At 35.7% G+C, this 17,163-nt stretch overlaps 1 protein-coding gene across 3 annotated transcripts in view; it reads right to left on the reverse strand.

Annotated features, from left to right (window-relative positions):
• Positions 1 to 17,163, reverse strand: part of LOC129809922 (uncharacterized) — a 184,716-nt gene that overhangs the window by 16,208 nt on the left and 151,345 nt on the right. For all 3 annotated transcript variants that reach the window (XM_055860069.1, XM_055860068.1, XM_055860067.1), the window contains 3 exons: positions 12,196 to 12,344; positions 3,010 to 3,176; positions 2,008 to 2,089 (listed from right to left, as the gene is read on the reverse strand). In XM_055860069.1, the coding sequence (XP_055716044.1) occupies positions 2,008 to 2,089; positions 3,010 to 3,176; positions 12,196 to 12,344 (398 nt within the window). The remainder of the gene's footprint in view (positions 1 to 2,007; positions 2,090 to 3,009; positions 3,177 to 12,195; positions 12,345 to 17,163) is intronic.

Genomic DNA, 17,163 nt, shown 5'->3' on the forward strand with positions numbered 1-17,163 from the left:
GAAAATGATATAAATGTAGTTTGACGTTTATTTCTAATAAAATTACGCTAAGCCGTCTCTCGGCTAATCCTCAGGTCTGTCGAGGCTCTTACGATTGCATCCGCGCTTGTTGGAGATAAATTAAAATTTTCTATATAGGAAATTATTCTACACATTATTCTCTGTATAATTTCGTCCCTTTTATTGGAGTTTCAGACCTAAAGGCCCAAATAGACTCAGGCTGATCCTCGAGAATATTTAGCGTATAAAATTTAGTAGTAAAGGATTAGGTAAAGAAAATCTATGCAATGGATATCTAATCGATAATTCTAAGCCTTCAGTGTATGACAGTTTTGGATAAATCTTTACTACAAAATTTTACAAGCTAAAAATATTCTGGAGGATCAGACTGAGTCTATTTGGGCCCTAAGGCTTAGCCATCTGGCTAATTCCTTATCAGGTATGATTTTGTAGGAAATTGTTGTTTAGAATTGGATATTAAGGGTAAATGATCCATTAGATTTTGAAAAATCAATAAAATTACTTGTTATTTAGATTTTTGAGACCTTCTGGAACTGCGCTAAATTTCCAGTCTGAAGCCGGCATTAGTATTTTGGCTTTTTAGGATTCTGGTTTATCATGACTTTGACATTCGGGATTTCGGCTTACGGGTATTTGGCTTTCTGTATTTTGACTTTTTAGGATTTTGATTTTGCGGGTTTTTCGCTTTTGAGATTTCGGCTTTTTGACATATTCGGGATTTTCTCCTATTCGATATTTCGATCCATTTTGGACTTTGGCTTCTGGAATTACAACCCATTCGGGATTTACTTTTTTCAGGACTTTAGTGTTTCCAGATTTTGGCTTATTGGGATTTTGACTTTCGGTATTTTGATTTTTCAAGATTTTGATTTTTTAGATCTTTCGCTATCGGAATTTTAACTTTCGGGTTTTTGACCGAATTGGATTTTAGCTTTCGAAATTTTTACCGGCACTACAATAGGTTATGTATCGAAGCGATTGTTCGGTGATTATTATTATTAATCGTGTCGAGTGGCCTCGTGGTGAAAGGATCACTCAGTCCCTATGGACTGTCCAGAAGCACAGATTTAGTCCCGGAAAAGCTCTATATACATGTAGAGGTTACCTTTTTTCTCCCTGTTCAGTGTTGCAAATGTGCGGCGTTTAAGATGTTAGTCCAAAAATTTTTACATTTTATAAAAAAAAACAAAAATAACACGGCTAAATCTTTGGAAAGAATTTATTTTTTTTTTTTGATTTCGAACAAAGAAATTCTGCATTTCTAACACAGAAAAGATATTGAACAGAATACGCGGGCACTCAATGGGTTGAGTGGTTGAGCACTCGCTCTAAGATGCAAGTGTGTCGGGTGGGAATCCCTTTTAGGTCACCAGGTTTTTTTCTGGTATTAAAGGTGTTCGAATTGCATCCAGTGAACTTCACTGCACTTGATTTCAAGGAGGATGGTTTTGATAAACCCATCCCTGTATAAAAAAAAATAATAATGAATGCCTAGAAAATCTCGCTTACGAGAAGGTCTATTTTCTCTACAGAACGTTAATAAAAGAACACACCACAATTTTTCGAAGTGTACCACTGTTTAAATTAACAATATCCCTTCTCATAGGATATTGTCTGGCATCGCAGCACCGGCCTTCCGACATGCGAAAAATATTTACCACCAAAAATGTGCTCTGTTAATATTTAGAAGAAAAATTGGGGCTACAGCAGGACAAGTTGAGGGTGTCTCATAAAATTCTGAATTATGATGTCTGGCTTTTGGTTCGGGCGCTTGTCTATTTGTTCTGGCACAGCCTCTATACTCTTGCCAAAATACGCGCCTTCACCATTTTAACAATTTTTTGGCCACCCTCCGGGAGACTGTTTGAAGAATTCAGGAGTAAAAATGTCCAAAGTATTGGAGCGTTTATTTTATGGAGAAACATTCCAATGTGAAATTGATTTTCATTCCGAAACGAATGGGGCTAGCACATAAACAACACTCACCGAAACCGTACTGAGGCGGGATGTGACACTCTGAATGTCCGACACGGATCCAGCATAGTCCCCACTCTCCCTATCGTGTGATCTGAAATTGAAGCATAAAACCTTTTTTTTCCCAAACTCTTCCTTTTGAGTATAAATAACATAGAGAGGGACCAATGGCAGGATCTTGGTCCTTTCGTATCATATAAATTTCATGTGAAAAAATGTGTGTGTGAATGTGATGAATATGGGCTAAGGATATGGATGGGGATTGGAATTCTGGTGCACCCATTTAACCGAGAATAGACCTCAACTTTTCGAGGAGTTGGTGGATGGCAGAGGAAAAAACGTCCAAGATTGGGTTTGATAGCAAAAAAGCGATAGTAAGACTTATTGCAGACTCTTGATAAACACCAAAACAAATTGTGCCTAATAAAATGTAAGGCAAGAAAATTGCGAAAAGCTCTTTCACTGGAAGCCCAATAACTTAGGTCTTTGCTTTGATTGCAAATTGAGTTTGTGAGAGAGCCAGAAATTTTTGGTGACTCACTCAAACACAGGAGGATATTTTCATACGAAAAAATCGCTGATACTGAAGAAAATTGCTAAGATTTCAATCATTTCGGTTATGGGATGTTACTGAAAGGAGAGATAAAAATGTTCCATAAGGATAGTATTTTAGTTCTATTACTTATTCCTGCAATCTTCCTTAAAATGTTTGCATCAGCAAAGTTTGTAGAAAAATAAATTAAATATTCTGAATTAAGGATGAAAATGGCACAAAAGAGGATGGAAAATATTAATCCTGGAGAAACGCAGATGTTTTGTGAGATATTCTGAGAATTTTTTAAGTAAATACTGAAAATATTTAGTAAAGTCCAAGATAAACATTTCCCTTTCGATTAACAAAATGATTGCAGCTTTCGAGGGCAATGGGATGCTAAAGGGATGCGAAAGGACTGCTGAGAAATTTATGATGATGATGGAATGTTCTAGGAAGAAGTATGCTGAAAAATATTTTACCTGGCATGCGTTAGGGGAATTATTGTTGGTGGATTAGATCCATGCTGTGGCACGATGAGTCCTCTTCGGGGTGGGGCTCTCTGGGGCAGAGATATGTCACCGGCTGATCTCAGAGAAATAACTCCTGTATCTTCCCGTGAGTGGGTCGTGAAGGAGACACGACCATCCTGCAAATGAAGAAAAGGGCATAAGAGAAATTAGTTTACGACCGGAATTTATCTTCTTGCACACACCCGGAGAAAATTTAATGATCAAGACTCCTCTTGTGTGTGAACTTCAAGTACAATATTCATTTCTTGAAACTTTCAGGGATTTTCATTTGGGATTGGTGGGGGGAGAAGGAAAGGGCAGACAGAGGGATATTTTAATTTGTCTTAGGAGAAACTGTTTCTGCGTGACTCAGTTGCTGAAATAGGGGGATTTAATTAACTTTGAAGCTATAAATGTGGAGGGTATTTTCTCTATTTTATCACATAAGGAACAGAAAAATTATCTCATTCACCTTGAAAGTCCTCTACTCAGGTCACTCATCAACTTAAGGACATATTTCCTAAACAAGATTTTCCAACTTGGAAATACATATTTTCTACACTGAGAAAAATAGCATAAGTCTGGCAAAGAATAATCAAGAAATGGCGTTTATTTTATGCTTATTTCCTCAACTGATTGACTAAAGCTCTAACCAATCAGGGAGCACGATCGTATCCAAATATTTAATGTAATAAAATATTTGAATCCCATCGCGCTATCTCATTGGCTATAATTTTGAATTCTTTTACGCTTTGAGCAATCAGAAAACGTAATCGTGTTCAAATTAAAATATTTGGTAAAATATTTGAATCCCATAACATTATCTGATTTATTAGAGCTTTCAAAGCTTTCAAGCTTTAGCAAATCATCCAGCCAACTATCAATTTAAAAAGCTTTAATCAATTAGATATCGCGAAGTGTTTTAATTTGCATATCATCGCGTTCCCTAGAGCAATTATGCTCTAGATTCAATCGCAAAATGGGATAATTTTGGGATTGAAAGGGCTCCAATACCATTTTGCGATTGAATTCAATCCCATTTTGTGATTGACTTTTAGAGCATATTGTGATTGATTTTACCCCATTTTTGCGATAGATTTTTCGAAAATATTGTGATAGATTTTATCGCATTTTGGGATTGATTCTATCCTATTGTGAGATTGAAATGGCTCCAATCACATTTGGTGATTGAAACTATCCCATTATGCGATAAAATCTATCACAATATTTTCGAAAAATCTATCGCAAAAATGGGGTAAAATCAATCACAAATGCTGAAAATGCGATAAAAGAATCCCAAAATGCGATAAAAACAATCGCATTGTGGGATAGATTCAATCCCATAATGCGATAAAAATAATCCCAAATTACGATAAAAACAATCCTAAAATGCGATAAAAACAATCGCATTGTGGGATAGATTCAATCACATTGTGGGATAAAAACAATCCCATAATGCAATAAAAACAATCCCAAAATGTGATAAAAAGGATCACTTTGTGAAATAGATTCAATCACATTGTGCGATAGATTCAATCTCATAATGCGATAAAAAAAATGCTAAAAAGCGATAAAAACAATCGCATTGTGGGATAGATTCAATCACATTGTGGGATAAAAACAATCCCATAATACGATAAAAACAATCCCAAAATGCGATAAAAGCAAACACATTGTGGGATATATTCAATCCCAAAATGCGATAAAAACAATCCCAAAATGTGATAAAAAACAAACACATTGTGGGATATATTCAATCACATTGTGGGATAAATTCAATCGCATAGTGCGATAAAGTCAATCTCAAGATGGGATGAAAACAATCCCATTTGTTCCCAAAATGTGAATTTCCAAAAATCAATCTCATTGTCGGATAAATTCAATTGCACTGGTTTCTAAAATTCTATCTCAAAATGCGATGAATACAATCCCATTTGTTCCTAAAATGTGGATTTCTAAAAATCAGTCACATTATGGGATAAAATCAATCACATTGTTTCTAAAATTCAATCCCATTTTTTCTGGATTCAAGAAATTTTAGGATATTTTTGAGATAAAAATCGTGGGATTGAAACAATCCCATGGGGATTGAATCTGGATACTTGGAAATTTCTCTGCGTGTAGTCAAATATTTTATAAAATATTTTTATTCGAATATACATTTTCTGAATGGATAAGGCATTAATTGCTTTGAAGCAAATTTGGAAATTTGATAAAATAATCGAATCCACTGCGTTATCCCCATTAGGTGACATTTGAAAATATTCTCAGCTTTAGCCAATCAGAGAACGCAATGGGACTAAAATATTTTACCACTTCTGTCAGATTTTGCCTCACACAAAATCTAACATGAATCATGAGAAAATGCTAACCAGTTTTTTTTCTCAGTGCATGAAATATGACGATTATAGTAAATTGTTCCAGAGAACTTGAAGGGTTTGGTAAGTAAGGGGTTGCATAGGGGAAAAACTAGGGGGCTGCTTTGGAGAAACATTGTACCTCACTTCAAATATAATGGGAGTTATTTTCACGACAATAACCCCATTTTACGGTCTCTCTGTGATGTATTAACAATCGCTTTTTGCCAAGGTACCTTTCCAGACACCCTCCTCACTTTCCCAGAACCCATTGGACATTTTCTCTGCGGCAATACCAAACCCCCATCAACCCAATTGGAGCCCTCTCCAAAACTTATGGTACACATTCCCGTGGCGGCTGCTCCTAGAGTATATACCCGCTGGCAAGAATTATGTACACATGATCCTCGTAACTCACCCACAATTTATAGTTAATTCCTCCATAGTTTGCCGGACATCCCTTTCCCGCGCCATCTTCCATCGTACATTTCCTTTAGGGTTACCAATCCCTCTCCCAGTCAGTGGCTCACCCACCCATCATCTGTGCTTTCTACGTCATTATCATTATTGTTAGCGGTAGCGGCGGTGAGAGCTTTTCATCGTTGGACTTTTCAACATCCCCAAAGTAACAACCATGATCCAGCATGAAAATCCACAAACCAAATTTTCTGTGATGGTCAGCATAAGTGACCAGAAACGTAGACGATTTGATGGCATTTCCCATGATGCTGGTGCGAAAGAGACACCTCAAAATTTTGAGGGTGTTGTAAAATTATATTGATATTCCGGCAACTATCCTGACTGAGTGCTTGATGTTGAGAGACAGTGCCTTGAAGGAGTATTGAAACAGAATTTGAAATACCATAATTTTCAGCCGCTTACCCCTATTGGGGTCGCGGGCCCATGACATCAAGGCTTACAGCCCACGCCTGTCGATCCTCCGCCACTTCAGGAAGATATTCGGGTTCGATCTCAATGAGCGTCAAGGCAAGATCCTGAATTTCATTCAGCCACCTTGTCCTAGGTCTGCCCCAAGGTTAAGGTCTTCTCACAATGGCTTGTATAGTTCAATTTGAGATACCGTTGACGGTAAATATATTTGTGATTCCTGGGGAAATTAGTTAGACCAGTGTAAGACTTGTTAAGGCTGACCTAATTAATCTACACCGGAACATGCTGGAGTGCTCTCCATCACCACTCTGCCGGTGTAGAGCCTACATTACCCATTCCCGGAAAGTCACGAATCGAGCTTCCTCTCAGCTTCAGGGTTGAAGGCAGACTGTTGAATCGATTCGTATATGTTTTCGGGGTAATCCATCGGACGCTTACTATTCCATATATCGGTGATATAACACCCTCAGTATATCTCAGTGGTGCAATAGGCAAGACCGTTGGGTCTTAGGCGTATGAGACCTCTGACTAGACCGACTAGACTCTCAAAGTTATGAGTTCGAGTCCCGCCTGTTGCAAGCAACCGAATGGCAGAAAAATACATTTTCACTGTGATAAAACGTAATAAGATGCACCGCTTCTGCCCAAAAAAACACTCTGAGAGCATGGAAGAAGCTTCCAAAACACGGGGAAGGCGCTCCTGGACGACTTACAATCAGCATATTCTTCCAACACGGGATATACGACAATACGATTGAATTGTAATAAATATATCCCGATACGATTAATAATAAGTACTATCTGAAGTTAATCATTATACTACTATTGGAACCGGTGAACGTTGGGGAACAGGGGGTCAGCTTAGAGAATTCTAGATTCTTCTCAAAGCTTTCGGCTCAGACTCCACGCCTTCCTTAGTGGTCAAATCTTGTCTTTTCTCGCTTTTTCATAAAGTACAGGGCATGGAATCCATGTGTACTTAATTTGTATTTTTTTTTAATAATAAATATTGGCTAATTTCAATTTTTGTGTGTTCTCTTAGAGATTTCTATGTGAGACTCAGTCTCAGTCGAGACTGAGACTGAAATCTCTAAGAGAAGACACAAAAATTGAAATTAGCCAATATTTATTATTTTAAAAAAATTAAAAATTAAGTGCATTGCCCTGGATTCCATGCCCTGGAAAATCCCTGACTTTATGACAAAGCGAGAAAAGACAAGATTTGACCACTGAGGAAAGCTTGGAGTCTGAGCCGAAAGCTTTGGGAAGAATCTATAATTTTCTAAGCTGACCCCCTTTTCCCAGATGTTCACCGGTTCCAATAAAATCAGCCGTTATAGCACCCCTCAGATTCACCACCCCAACTGAACAGTGATTAGTACGTGGTGCCGTTGACTTAAAGAGTCTTCGTCAGAACGGACTTTCTCCCTTTAACTCCTCTAGGTTCAACAATCCTGATACAATGTAAAAATGGGGAACTGAAGATGCCACCCATCTTCCAAGTTTCTCGGAGTGAACTGTTCACGGCGACTAATGTTCACTCTCTGAAATACGGAGACGATTGACCCGAACAAAAGTCCCAACAACCTTTAGCACCGCCTAGATATGATTGTTTGGGCGTGACATGATATGAATAAAGGATTAAGATTGGGAAGTCCGGCTGTCGACACAGGCGAGTGTTTGAAAATTTACCAGGATTTGATTAGAGTAAAATGAGGTAATTTGGAACAGATTAAAATTTGGGACACTTGAGATTTTCTCATTGCTTCAGATGAGCAAAGAGAAAACAAAGACCGCAAAATAGAAGAAAAAGACGTTTAAGAAAAGAAACAGATTACTTCCTTCTGAATCTCTAAAACAGTGAGAAAATCTCAAATGTCCCAAATTGTAAATGGTTCCAAATTACCCCATTTTACCCTACCAGAATTTCAATAGCACAACCTAAAATTGAGTTTATCATTTATAAATTATAAATATCATCAACAATTATTCAGTTTTAACATCAATTGACTTGAGGACATCGCCGCATTAGCGTTATTTCCGACCCCGTGGCAAAACAATGGAAAAGCGTAATTTACCAGGATACATTTGATACCTATGACCCCTATGACATTGAATTCCTCAACATGCTTACCCCTTGATCAGTCTTTATAACTTTGTGAATGTGATCCTTTTTGAAAAAATACTTTACTTTCTTTCCTCAATTCCTATGTTCACCTCCAAGAGGACTAGATGCTTGGTAGGCCCCGGTATACTCAGGTGAGTGATAGAAGATTGTGGATTGTGTAAGCCTAGTGAAAAGTCACGAACCAGAGGCTAAAGAACAAGGGATCTCGTCTTTCTAGAGAGGGTTGGGCGAGGGGCTCACAACCTATCCCCGTAAAAGAAAGATTGTTACCAAAACTCGCAAAGAGCCTCTGATAGGACGGAATTTTAGACAGAGACCTATGCTAGGATTTGGAGCGAACTGACGAAGAGTCGCCAGGACTGGAGGAGGTTGGTGGAAGGACCGGTCCCTTAACAGAACGTGGCAGCCACCTAAGTATGAAAGTAAGTATCCGTTCCGTAGTATTTCTTCTATGTTAAGTGTTGATTTCGGATTTATTAAGGTATCGTCGTAGCAATATCGTAATTTTTCAATTCAAATCGAACAATATCGAAACCCTCAATAAAATTTTTAATTAGCAAGTAATTAAATCAATTAAACAGTTGTAGAGCGATTTTCAAATGAAATAAAATTCGTTATAGTCTTGAGATTTCCCGGAGAATACGAAATTCTAAAATTAAAAAAAAAAATGGAAACAAAATTTTGAAAAATTCAGTACAACTTTTAAAATATTAAAACTTTGTCTAACAGTTAACGTCTTTCGAGAATCTTGTTTATTATGTATGATAAGAAACAACTTCAAAGTTATATTTTTACGAATGAGACTAAGTATCTTGAAATAATTCACAATTATCAACAAGTTTTTAATAAAATATTTAAGAGATGAAATGTCCTGAAACTTTTGCTACAAACTGTACTTCACAATAACAAGAGGGATAAAGTTTTCAAAGTGGTACTTTCAGAGCTTATATGGCATTTTGATAGTTTTTTCCGTCTATCTAACAACCACCCAATCCTCATGGAAACCCTCCCCAGACAATTGGTGAGAATTTCTTATTCACGCAAATGTTACTTTGGCACAACTTTTTTTTTCTCACATCATTGCATAGAACGATAACTACGAAGGACTTTCTTTGGAAGTTACCGAAACAATGGAAATGAATTGTAATTTGATTTTCCCAAATTATAAATGAGTATTTGAGTTTACGTTTTCTGAGTCGAAAGGACAAATAAACGTGTTGTGAATACATTAATTTTGGACAGGAGATTTTCCGAAGTGAAAATGTATGGGGAGTTTAGTTGTAGAAATTGAGAGGCAAAATGTCCGGAATTGAATCCAATTAAAATTAGTGAATGTTCCTCGTGTGCTTTTACCCAGATTCTTCTCATCGTATTTTGGCCAATGTTATCACACACACTGGAGGCATCCTTTCTCAATTATCACAGTCAATTTTCACAGAGAGAATTTCACCTATACGCATTATTTTAATTAGATTCTACACATTTTCAGTGAATTCGCCGGAAATTGGAAAGCTATGTCAGAGATGAGGTATCTTTTGAAAAAGCTATTTCAGTCTTTAATAAGAAAATTGGAAAATATACCAATTAAAGTTTATAAAGGTTTCTAAATTTGTATGAAATTTCGTTACTTTATAAAACAAATTTTTGTCTTTATGAAAACAAAACTCGAAACGACCTAGAATTATTAATCTAATTAATCATAATAACTCTATAATTCAGCATATCTGACTTATAAATGACACATTAACAGAAAATTTTTAAATGTCATATAGGCTGCGTATGACAATTGTGTTCTGATGCGGTAGGGAAACCTGTCAAATACTGAGTAACTCGAAACACTGTTAGAAGTACAGTAGAGTTCCTGAAATTTGGGGTATTTTTTAACATTTGGGGGGTATAGGCTTGGATATAGATGACATTTCCCATTCCTCAAATTTGAACTATAGTAAGGTGGGGTAACTGGATCGTTTTTCGAAGAGTGCTACTTAAACGCTTGTTTTTGGACTGATGAAATTCTTCTTTACTTCTTCTAAATCCATAGAATTATTCACTGTTTCATTCAGAAACATAATATAAAAAGAATTATCAAAAATATTAAAGAAAAGTTACAAAATAATGATAATACTGAAATAAGTCAGCATGCACTAACTGGGTCACCTTTCACTAATTAACTTTTAATTAAACCTTTGGATTTAAAATACTTTTTCACAAGGAAAAACCAATAAATGTTTTCAATCAACCAGCTGTCATTAGCAAAAATATCACTGCTAGAAAATTCTTAGTGAAAAACCCATCTGCTACGAGATTGAAATGAGTCGATTACAGTCAAGTGTGCTAATCCGGGCATTCACTTATTTAATGGACAAAAATATTATTTTTGCTTTTTCTGAAACTTGAATAGTTATATTATGTTACTGTAGTGACTATATCCCGGAAATAAAAAATATTATTTTAAGTGGATTAGTCATAAACGATCCAGATAGCGCAGCGCCCAGATTAGAACACTTGACTATATATTTTCAAACACGTAATGGAATTGATGTGAAATGCACTTTCCCTAATTTAAGAAAAATAACTTTAGAGAATATATTTATGTAATTTATTGTAAAATAAATGGAATTTGATGCGGACGTTAATATACAGTGGCGGCCAAAATAATAGAATCACCGCCGCAAAGACCAGTATTTTACCTTTAGCTTTTTCGTTTATTCCCATTCGTTTAAATAATTTTGATATAGAAATGTTCAAATAATTACCTTACGTCAAATAAGTATTGTTTTGGCCGCTAGAGGTCTCTATTTTTTACAGAATAGATCAATAGTGAAATTAGGTTTGAAAAATACGATAGGACCACTTTCATTTAAATGAGAGAATGTGGTCTATAAATCGGATAAGTTTAAATAAAGCCAGATTTAGAAACCATGAATGACAGTTTTCCAATTTTTTTTGCCGAATTGAATTTCACTATTGATGTATTCTGTGTAAAATAGAGACCTCTAGCGGCCAAAACAACCCTTATTCCACGATTCTAATAATTTGGAGATTTCTACTTCGGAATTATATCAACAAATTGCGAAAAAATACAAAAGTTAAAAGAAATATAAGCTTTGCAAACTGATTCTATTATTTTGGCCGCCACTGTATTACGATAATATTGAGGAAACTGCAGAGAAAAATGGTTCTAATTCAGACTCCAACCAAAACTTTCTTCGCACAACCTCAAATTTTACATTTTAAATTCCGTTCAAATTTAAGAAATTTAAATTTGAGGAACTCTACTGTAGTATTTTTCATATTTTTCTGTTATCCAATTAATTTTTATCAACATTTTACCAATACAAAAACAAGTAATTACTATGCCATGATCGTAAATTGTTACTTGGGTAGGAGAATGAAAGGACTTTTGATATTCGAATTTATCAGAAATTATTCACAAAATCTTCCACAAAGTGCCTTTGAATTTGTATCTAATGTGAATGGTTCCACGTGGAGGATGTAAAGTAAGTGTTAAATATACGTTACTTTCACTTTCGAGAGCATTATGCTTTAAAATCGCACGCTCTTGCAATGGTTCTCAAAGGACGAGCAAAAGGCAATGGTACATAATGAAATATTCACCTCATTTGCATTTGATTTTGCCCTACGATGAAATTCCATAGTCTGACTCACGTAAGGTTCATCAACATTTTTAGGATGGCACATGGAATGGAGACTGAGTGGGGGGGGGGATGGAAAGGAGACTGAGATGTAAAACGGTATGGTTTAAAACATACAACATACCTGTATTGTGGCCGCAGGGCCCGCATTTATGCCAGACATCAGAAAATCATCCGGATCACTTTCGTATGGTGGTTCATCATACCAATGCCCTTGGTAGTGGCTTCCACCGAGAGCACCACGGGCAGCATCGTCGTACATGTAGGTATCATCTGAGGGTAATATTTTGGCATCAGAGACAAGAACGGCAGTGGCATCCCAAAATAAATGGAAATCTTGTTATTTAAATCTCAAATGTGTAATCACAAATTTCTCTCTTACACACGAATAATTTTCCATGCGAAAAGGAAAAGCTGTTAAAATTCATCTCCATTCCAATCTCATATTCACTGTATTAAAAAATAATAAAATAAATTTGTCTGTTACAAAACTTCGGGGCAATATGAATAAATTTTTGACTCTGGTGAAATACAACTCTCTCGTGTTCTTTTACATTGAGACAAAAAAAAAGAAATAGAGATACAGGTAAGACAAAACGACGGCAGAGCAACTTGAAATATCGAGAGATTGTTTCTTCAGGAGTTACACCCTGAAGACAACAGTTCAGTATCAAAACTAATAAAGCAGAAAAGTTTGTATGAAATGAAATTATTCACGTTGCATAAAAATATATTTGTTTTAATTCAATTAAACAATCTTCAAGAAATCTTTATTAAGGATTTGTGGCTCCTTATTGTACTTAATTAATTAATGCAAAATAATAGGTATAATAAGGTTACTTTTATGTAGATTCATACAATTTAGTTGCACAATTTTGCAATTTTATTTTAAACTATAAGATTTAAGAAAGCCACTAGAGGAAATTGACTATGCTTTTACGATCCTAAGCTTCGCAATGACTAAATCTTTTCTTGTTTCTCAATAAATATGAATAATCGCACCCATATTTTAAAAACTAAGGGAAAGTGTATGCAGTTTTTAAAATATATCGCAGAGTCAAATTTATTAAGAAACATAAGAAAAATTTAGGCATTACGAAGCTTGGGATCGTATAAAGCATGAGCACATTCCCCTATTACATTTTAAACTTAAATCAGAACGATTGATATTAGGTGAGATTCTTAAAAATCTCACCTACTATAATCGTAATAAAAATCTCATATCCTCCGATCGGCCTTAAACTTTGCCCTAACGTGTGTGGCCCACTTCCTGATCACGAATATATGAATGACTAAAAAAGCACTTGCTCTATGTTGCAAGTGTCCCGGGTACGAATCCCCTTTAGGTCACCAAGAATTCTTCTGGCGTTAAAGGTGTTCGGATTGCATCCAGTGAGCTTCACTGCACTTGATTCCACGAGCATGGGGCTGACAACCTCATCCCGTACAACAAAAAATAATAATGCATGTCTAGAAATCCCCTAGTGGGAATGCCACAGGAACTATATGGAACAGGAACTATATGGAATGTTGTGCTAGCTTTATTATTATTATATTAAAAACCGTTCCCGTCGAGCCGTCCATTCGTCCGTCGAGCCGCCCATTCGTCCGTCCGTCCGTCCTTCCGGCAGTTCTTTGGAGCTTAATATTTCCTAAACTAAGAGATATCGACTTGCGGTTTTTGGTAAAAGTTATATCGGGTGAAAATTTCAACATGGTGCATTGACTCTCCAACATCCACCCCTCCTTCCACCATTTTTAATACCTTAATTTTGTCTTTTTATTATTACTATTATTATTATTATTATTACTTTATTTAATCGCAAGAATAGGGTTATCCCTTTTACAGTTGTGATAATAAAAAAAATCAGAAAAAAAGGAATATAAAAAATAGAGAATGACAAGAATTAAGAATTAAGAGTGTTCAAGAAACAAACAAATTAATTGCTTCTAGGATCCAGCCTGAAGATAGAAATTACGAATAGCAGCCGCAGAAATACGGCACTCACTTGGAAGAGAATTAAACAGAATGACGCCTTTTACAAAAAGCGACCGATAGAGGCAGTCATCTTGAACTTTAGGCACTATAAGTCCTCGAACCCTGGCAGAACTCCCCCTAATCAGAAGACACGACAGGTACCCAGGACATCCAGAAATCAGCAAATGGAACAGAAATAGCACTGCTCTCATTCTCAGATGAGATGGTAGATCGCAGCCAACAAATATGTGACTGAAGGGGGAGATATGGTCTCGACGAATTAAGCCGCAGATATACCTAACACAATCATTAAACGAAACTGAAAGACAACGGATTGTGTCACTATCCGCCGCAAAGAAGAGCTCTGCTCCATAGTTGAAGAAAGGAAGAAGAAGCGCTCACGCGAGGATCAAGCGAGTATCGTAGGGTGTGATGATCTCAATAGCTCTGCCCCTATGACATCGATCAGGCTCAAATTTTAGTATGTTATAGCCGCAGATAACCTCTGAACCGTGCTATAATTGTTCAAAATTCGAAAATCGACCGACCTATATCTCCGGTTCTAATTAACATTTTCACCTAAATTTTGATATGTGAATTCGTCTCGATGAGCACTTTCATATGGAAGTTCAAAACTCACCACAGACTTCAAAATTCAAATTATTTTTTCTCAAAAACGGCATTGCACAAGTTAATCAAATTCTAAAGTGTTGTATTCTTGACTATGAAGTTTGTAAAAAGTGGCGTGAGTTCGCTGTGGTTAAAAAAGAACCGGAGATATGAGGGGTCAAAGTTTACGAAATTCAAAACGCCATCTCCGGTTCTAATTAACCGATTTTGACGAATGAGGGCTCAAATTAAAAGTCTCGCAAAACGCTGCAACTTATTTAAACACTCGAACTTCGTAGGACCAACACTAGAGGCGCCAGAGTCGAAAGAACAATTTTCAAAACATATAACCTCAATTATCTCGACACGTGCTTAATCGATTTTGATGATTACTTCGGTATAATTGTAGAGAACATTTCATCCAAATATCATTTTTTTGATCAGGTTATGCCAGCTGTCCGATTTTGTCGTTGTAAAAAAAATATTTTTTCCGCAGGTGCTGATATGACCGCTTTTACTCGATTACGTTTTTAAAAATAAGGTTTAAAAGAATGAGCAATTCAATCATTCTTTGATATTTCTGTAGTTCGTCACATAGACAATCTGTCCACTGTGGTCTAAAAACGTGTTCTAAAACAAAAATTGAATTATCTCAGCTACCGAGTAACCACTAAGATCAAGTTTTGGGGCAAAGATTCTGCTCTATATTCCATTGTCATCTTTCTGTCAGTTCATTTACATCCTAGATATTTTGAATTAAATAAAAAAGTTTGCAATTTTTAGGAAATTTGATTCCAAATTGCTGTATAATATCTCATTAAGTTCCAAATCGAATTTGCATGCAATCCGAGTTTGCTCACGTTAAGAATCAAACCTGCAATAAGCTGATCTAGGCTTATCACTAGCTTTAATGGATAATGATGTTTGTGATGTTTCTTCTATGGATGTTTTTACAGCATCTCTTTTGAATAAAACTACAACATTAATTAATTTAACTTTCCTTAAGTTAATGCTGTTTAGAATAATTACTGTAGAATAATTTAAATTATTTTAAAAGAATTATATTGCATTATCACCATGTCAAATACTTCATAAAAAGCGAAACACAGGGAAAATTTTAAATTCAATCAAGTTTATGTTTAATTAAACAATTAAATAATGTTACAGTAATGTTGTACTAAAAATTGGTTGCTATGGAACCCAAGGTTAGTTCCATAATAAAAGTCCCTGAACATAAAATTTTATGTTGGAAAATCACAAAGCCAATGTTGATTCGAATAATTACTCTCAATTTGCTGAATGCATGTTGTTTGATTGATTTCAATTTTTTATTGCTTAAATTTGTACTGAATTCCTATTTAAATCACGACACTGTAGAAATTTAAAGTCAATAAAAATACCTCACGCAGTAAATCTGCCGATGACCAGAAACAAACGATTACAGTGGAACTATTGTGATGGGATGTGGGACACGTCTCTGCCCAAAAAATATGAGATCTATGGGCACTTTTCTGGTGCTTTGGGGCGTTTCAAGTGCAAGCCTTAGAGTTTTGGATGAGGTAATGCAAAGTTTTTTCGGGTGTGGAACATTTTTTATTATGTACACCTCTTTCTTCCACTGAAGAAATCAATTTATTATACAAATTTACGATTATGCTCCTATCCACCGTGACACAGAGACACTGCGGAATCACACGTAAATTCTCAAGAGAATGTGATGATAATTATACTTTTGAATGGGACTTATACCGTAAAAAAGATCAAAAACTGTCTTGTCTTGGTTATTTATAGTGGATATCAAATTTTCAATTTAGAGACAAAACTTCCCATCAAATCGTACTTAATTTATTTCCAACGCTTGACTCTCATGTCCTATCAAATTACCTATACGATTTAATATAAAATAAAATCCTCTGCATTAAGGTGAATTTTTTTGGCCATGCAACCGCAGATAGACTTTATCACGTAGAAAAGAGTATCAAGAAGGATTTCTGGGAGGGAAGTAGCGAAAAAGTTCAAAGTACATAGTTCTGACTGCAGTGGAAAAAAAAGAGGAAATTGCCATTGTGAGCTAAGGAAGAAGTTAAAACTGAAGAGAAATAATTTTCTTGCGACTTTGCAAGAATTTAATTTTTTTCACAAACTATTTTCTTTTTAAAACATAATCCTGCATATAAAATTCCCCACCAAAGTCTTCCGGAATCGTCTCTACGCCAAGGAAAAGTGAATATGCAAGGGGTCGTCAAAGCGGTTATACTCATCTTCTTGGCCTGGAGATATTCCACATTGCAATACACTCAGATAAAGTTCTCAGAGAGGTTACATCGTCTATAATTCATGGATTATAGAAGGGTAGAATATCAGGTCTTCTATTAAAACAGGATATCGTTTATCATACCGCTATTTTAGAGAAAAAAAACCTATTTTAGAGAAGGAAATATCATTGACCTTCATAGAAAAATTGAACTAAGGAAAGTAGTATCGAATACCCTATCTAAGCACTAT

The sequence above is a fragment of the Phlebotomus papatasi genome, chromosome 1 (assembly GCF_024763615.1).
Source record: "Phlebotomus papatasi isolate M1 chromosome 1, Ppap_2.1, whole genome shotgun sequence".
Classification (NCBI taxonomy): Eukaryota; Metazoa; Arthropoda; class Insecta; order Diptera; family Psychodidae; genus Phlebotomus; species Phlebotomus papatasi.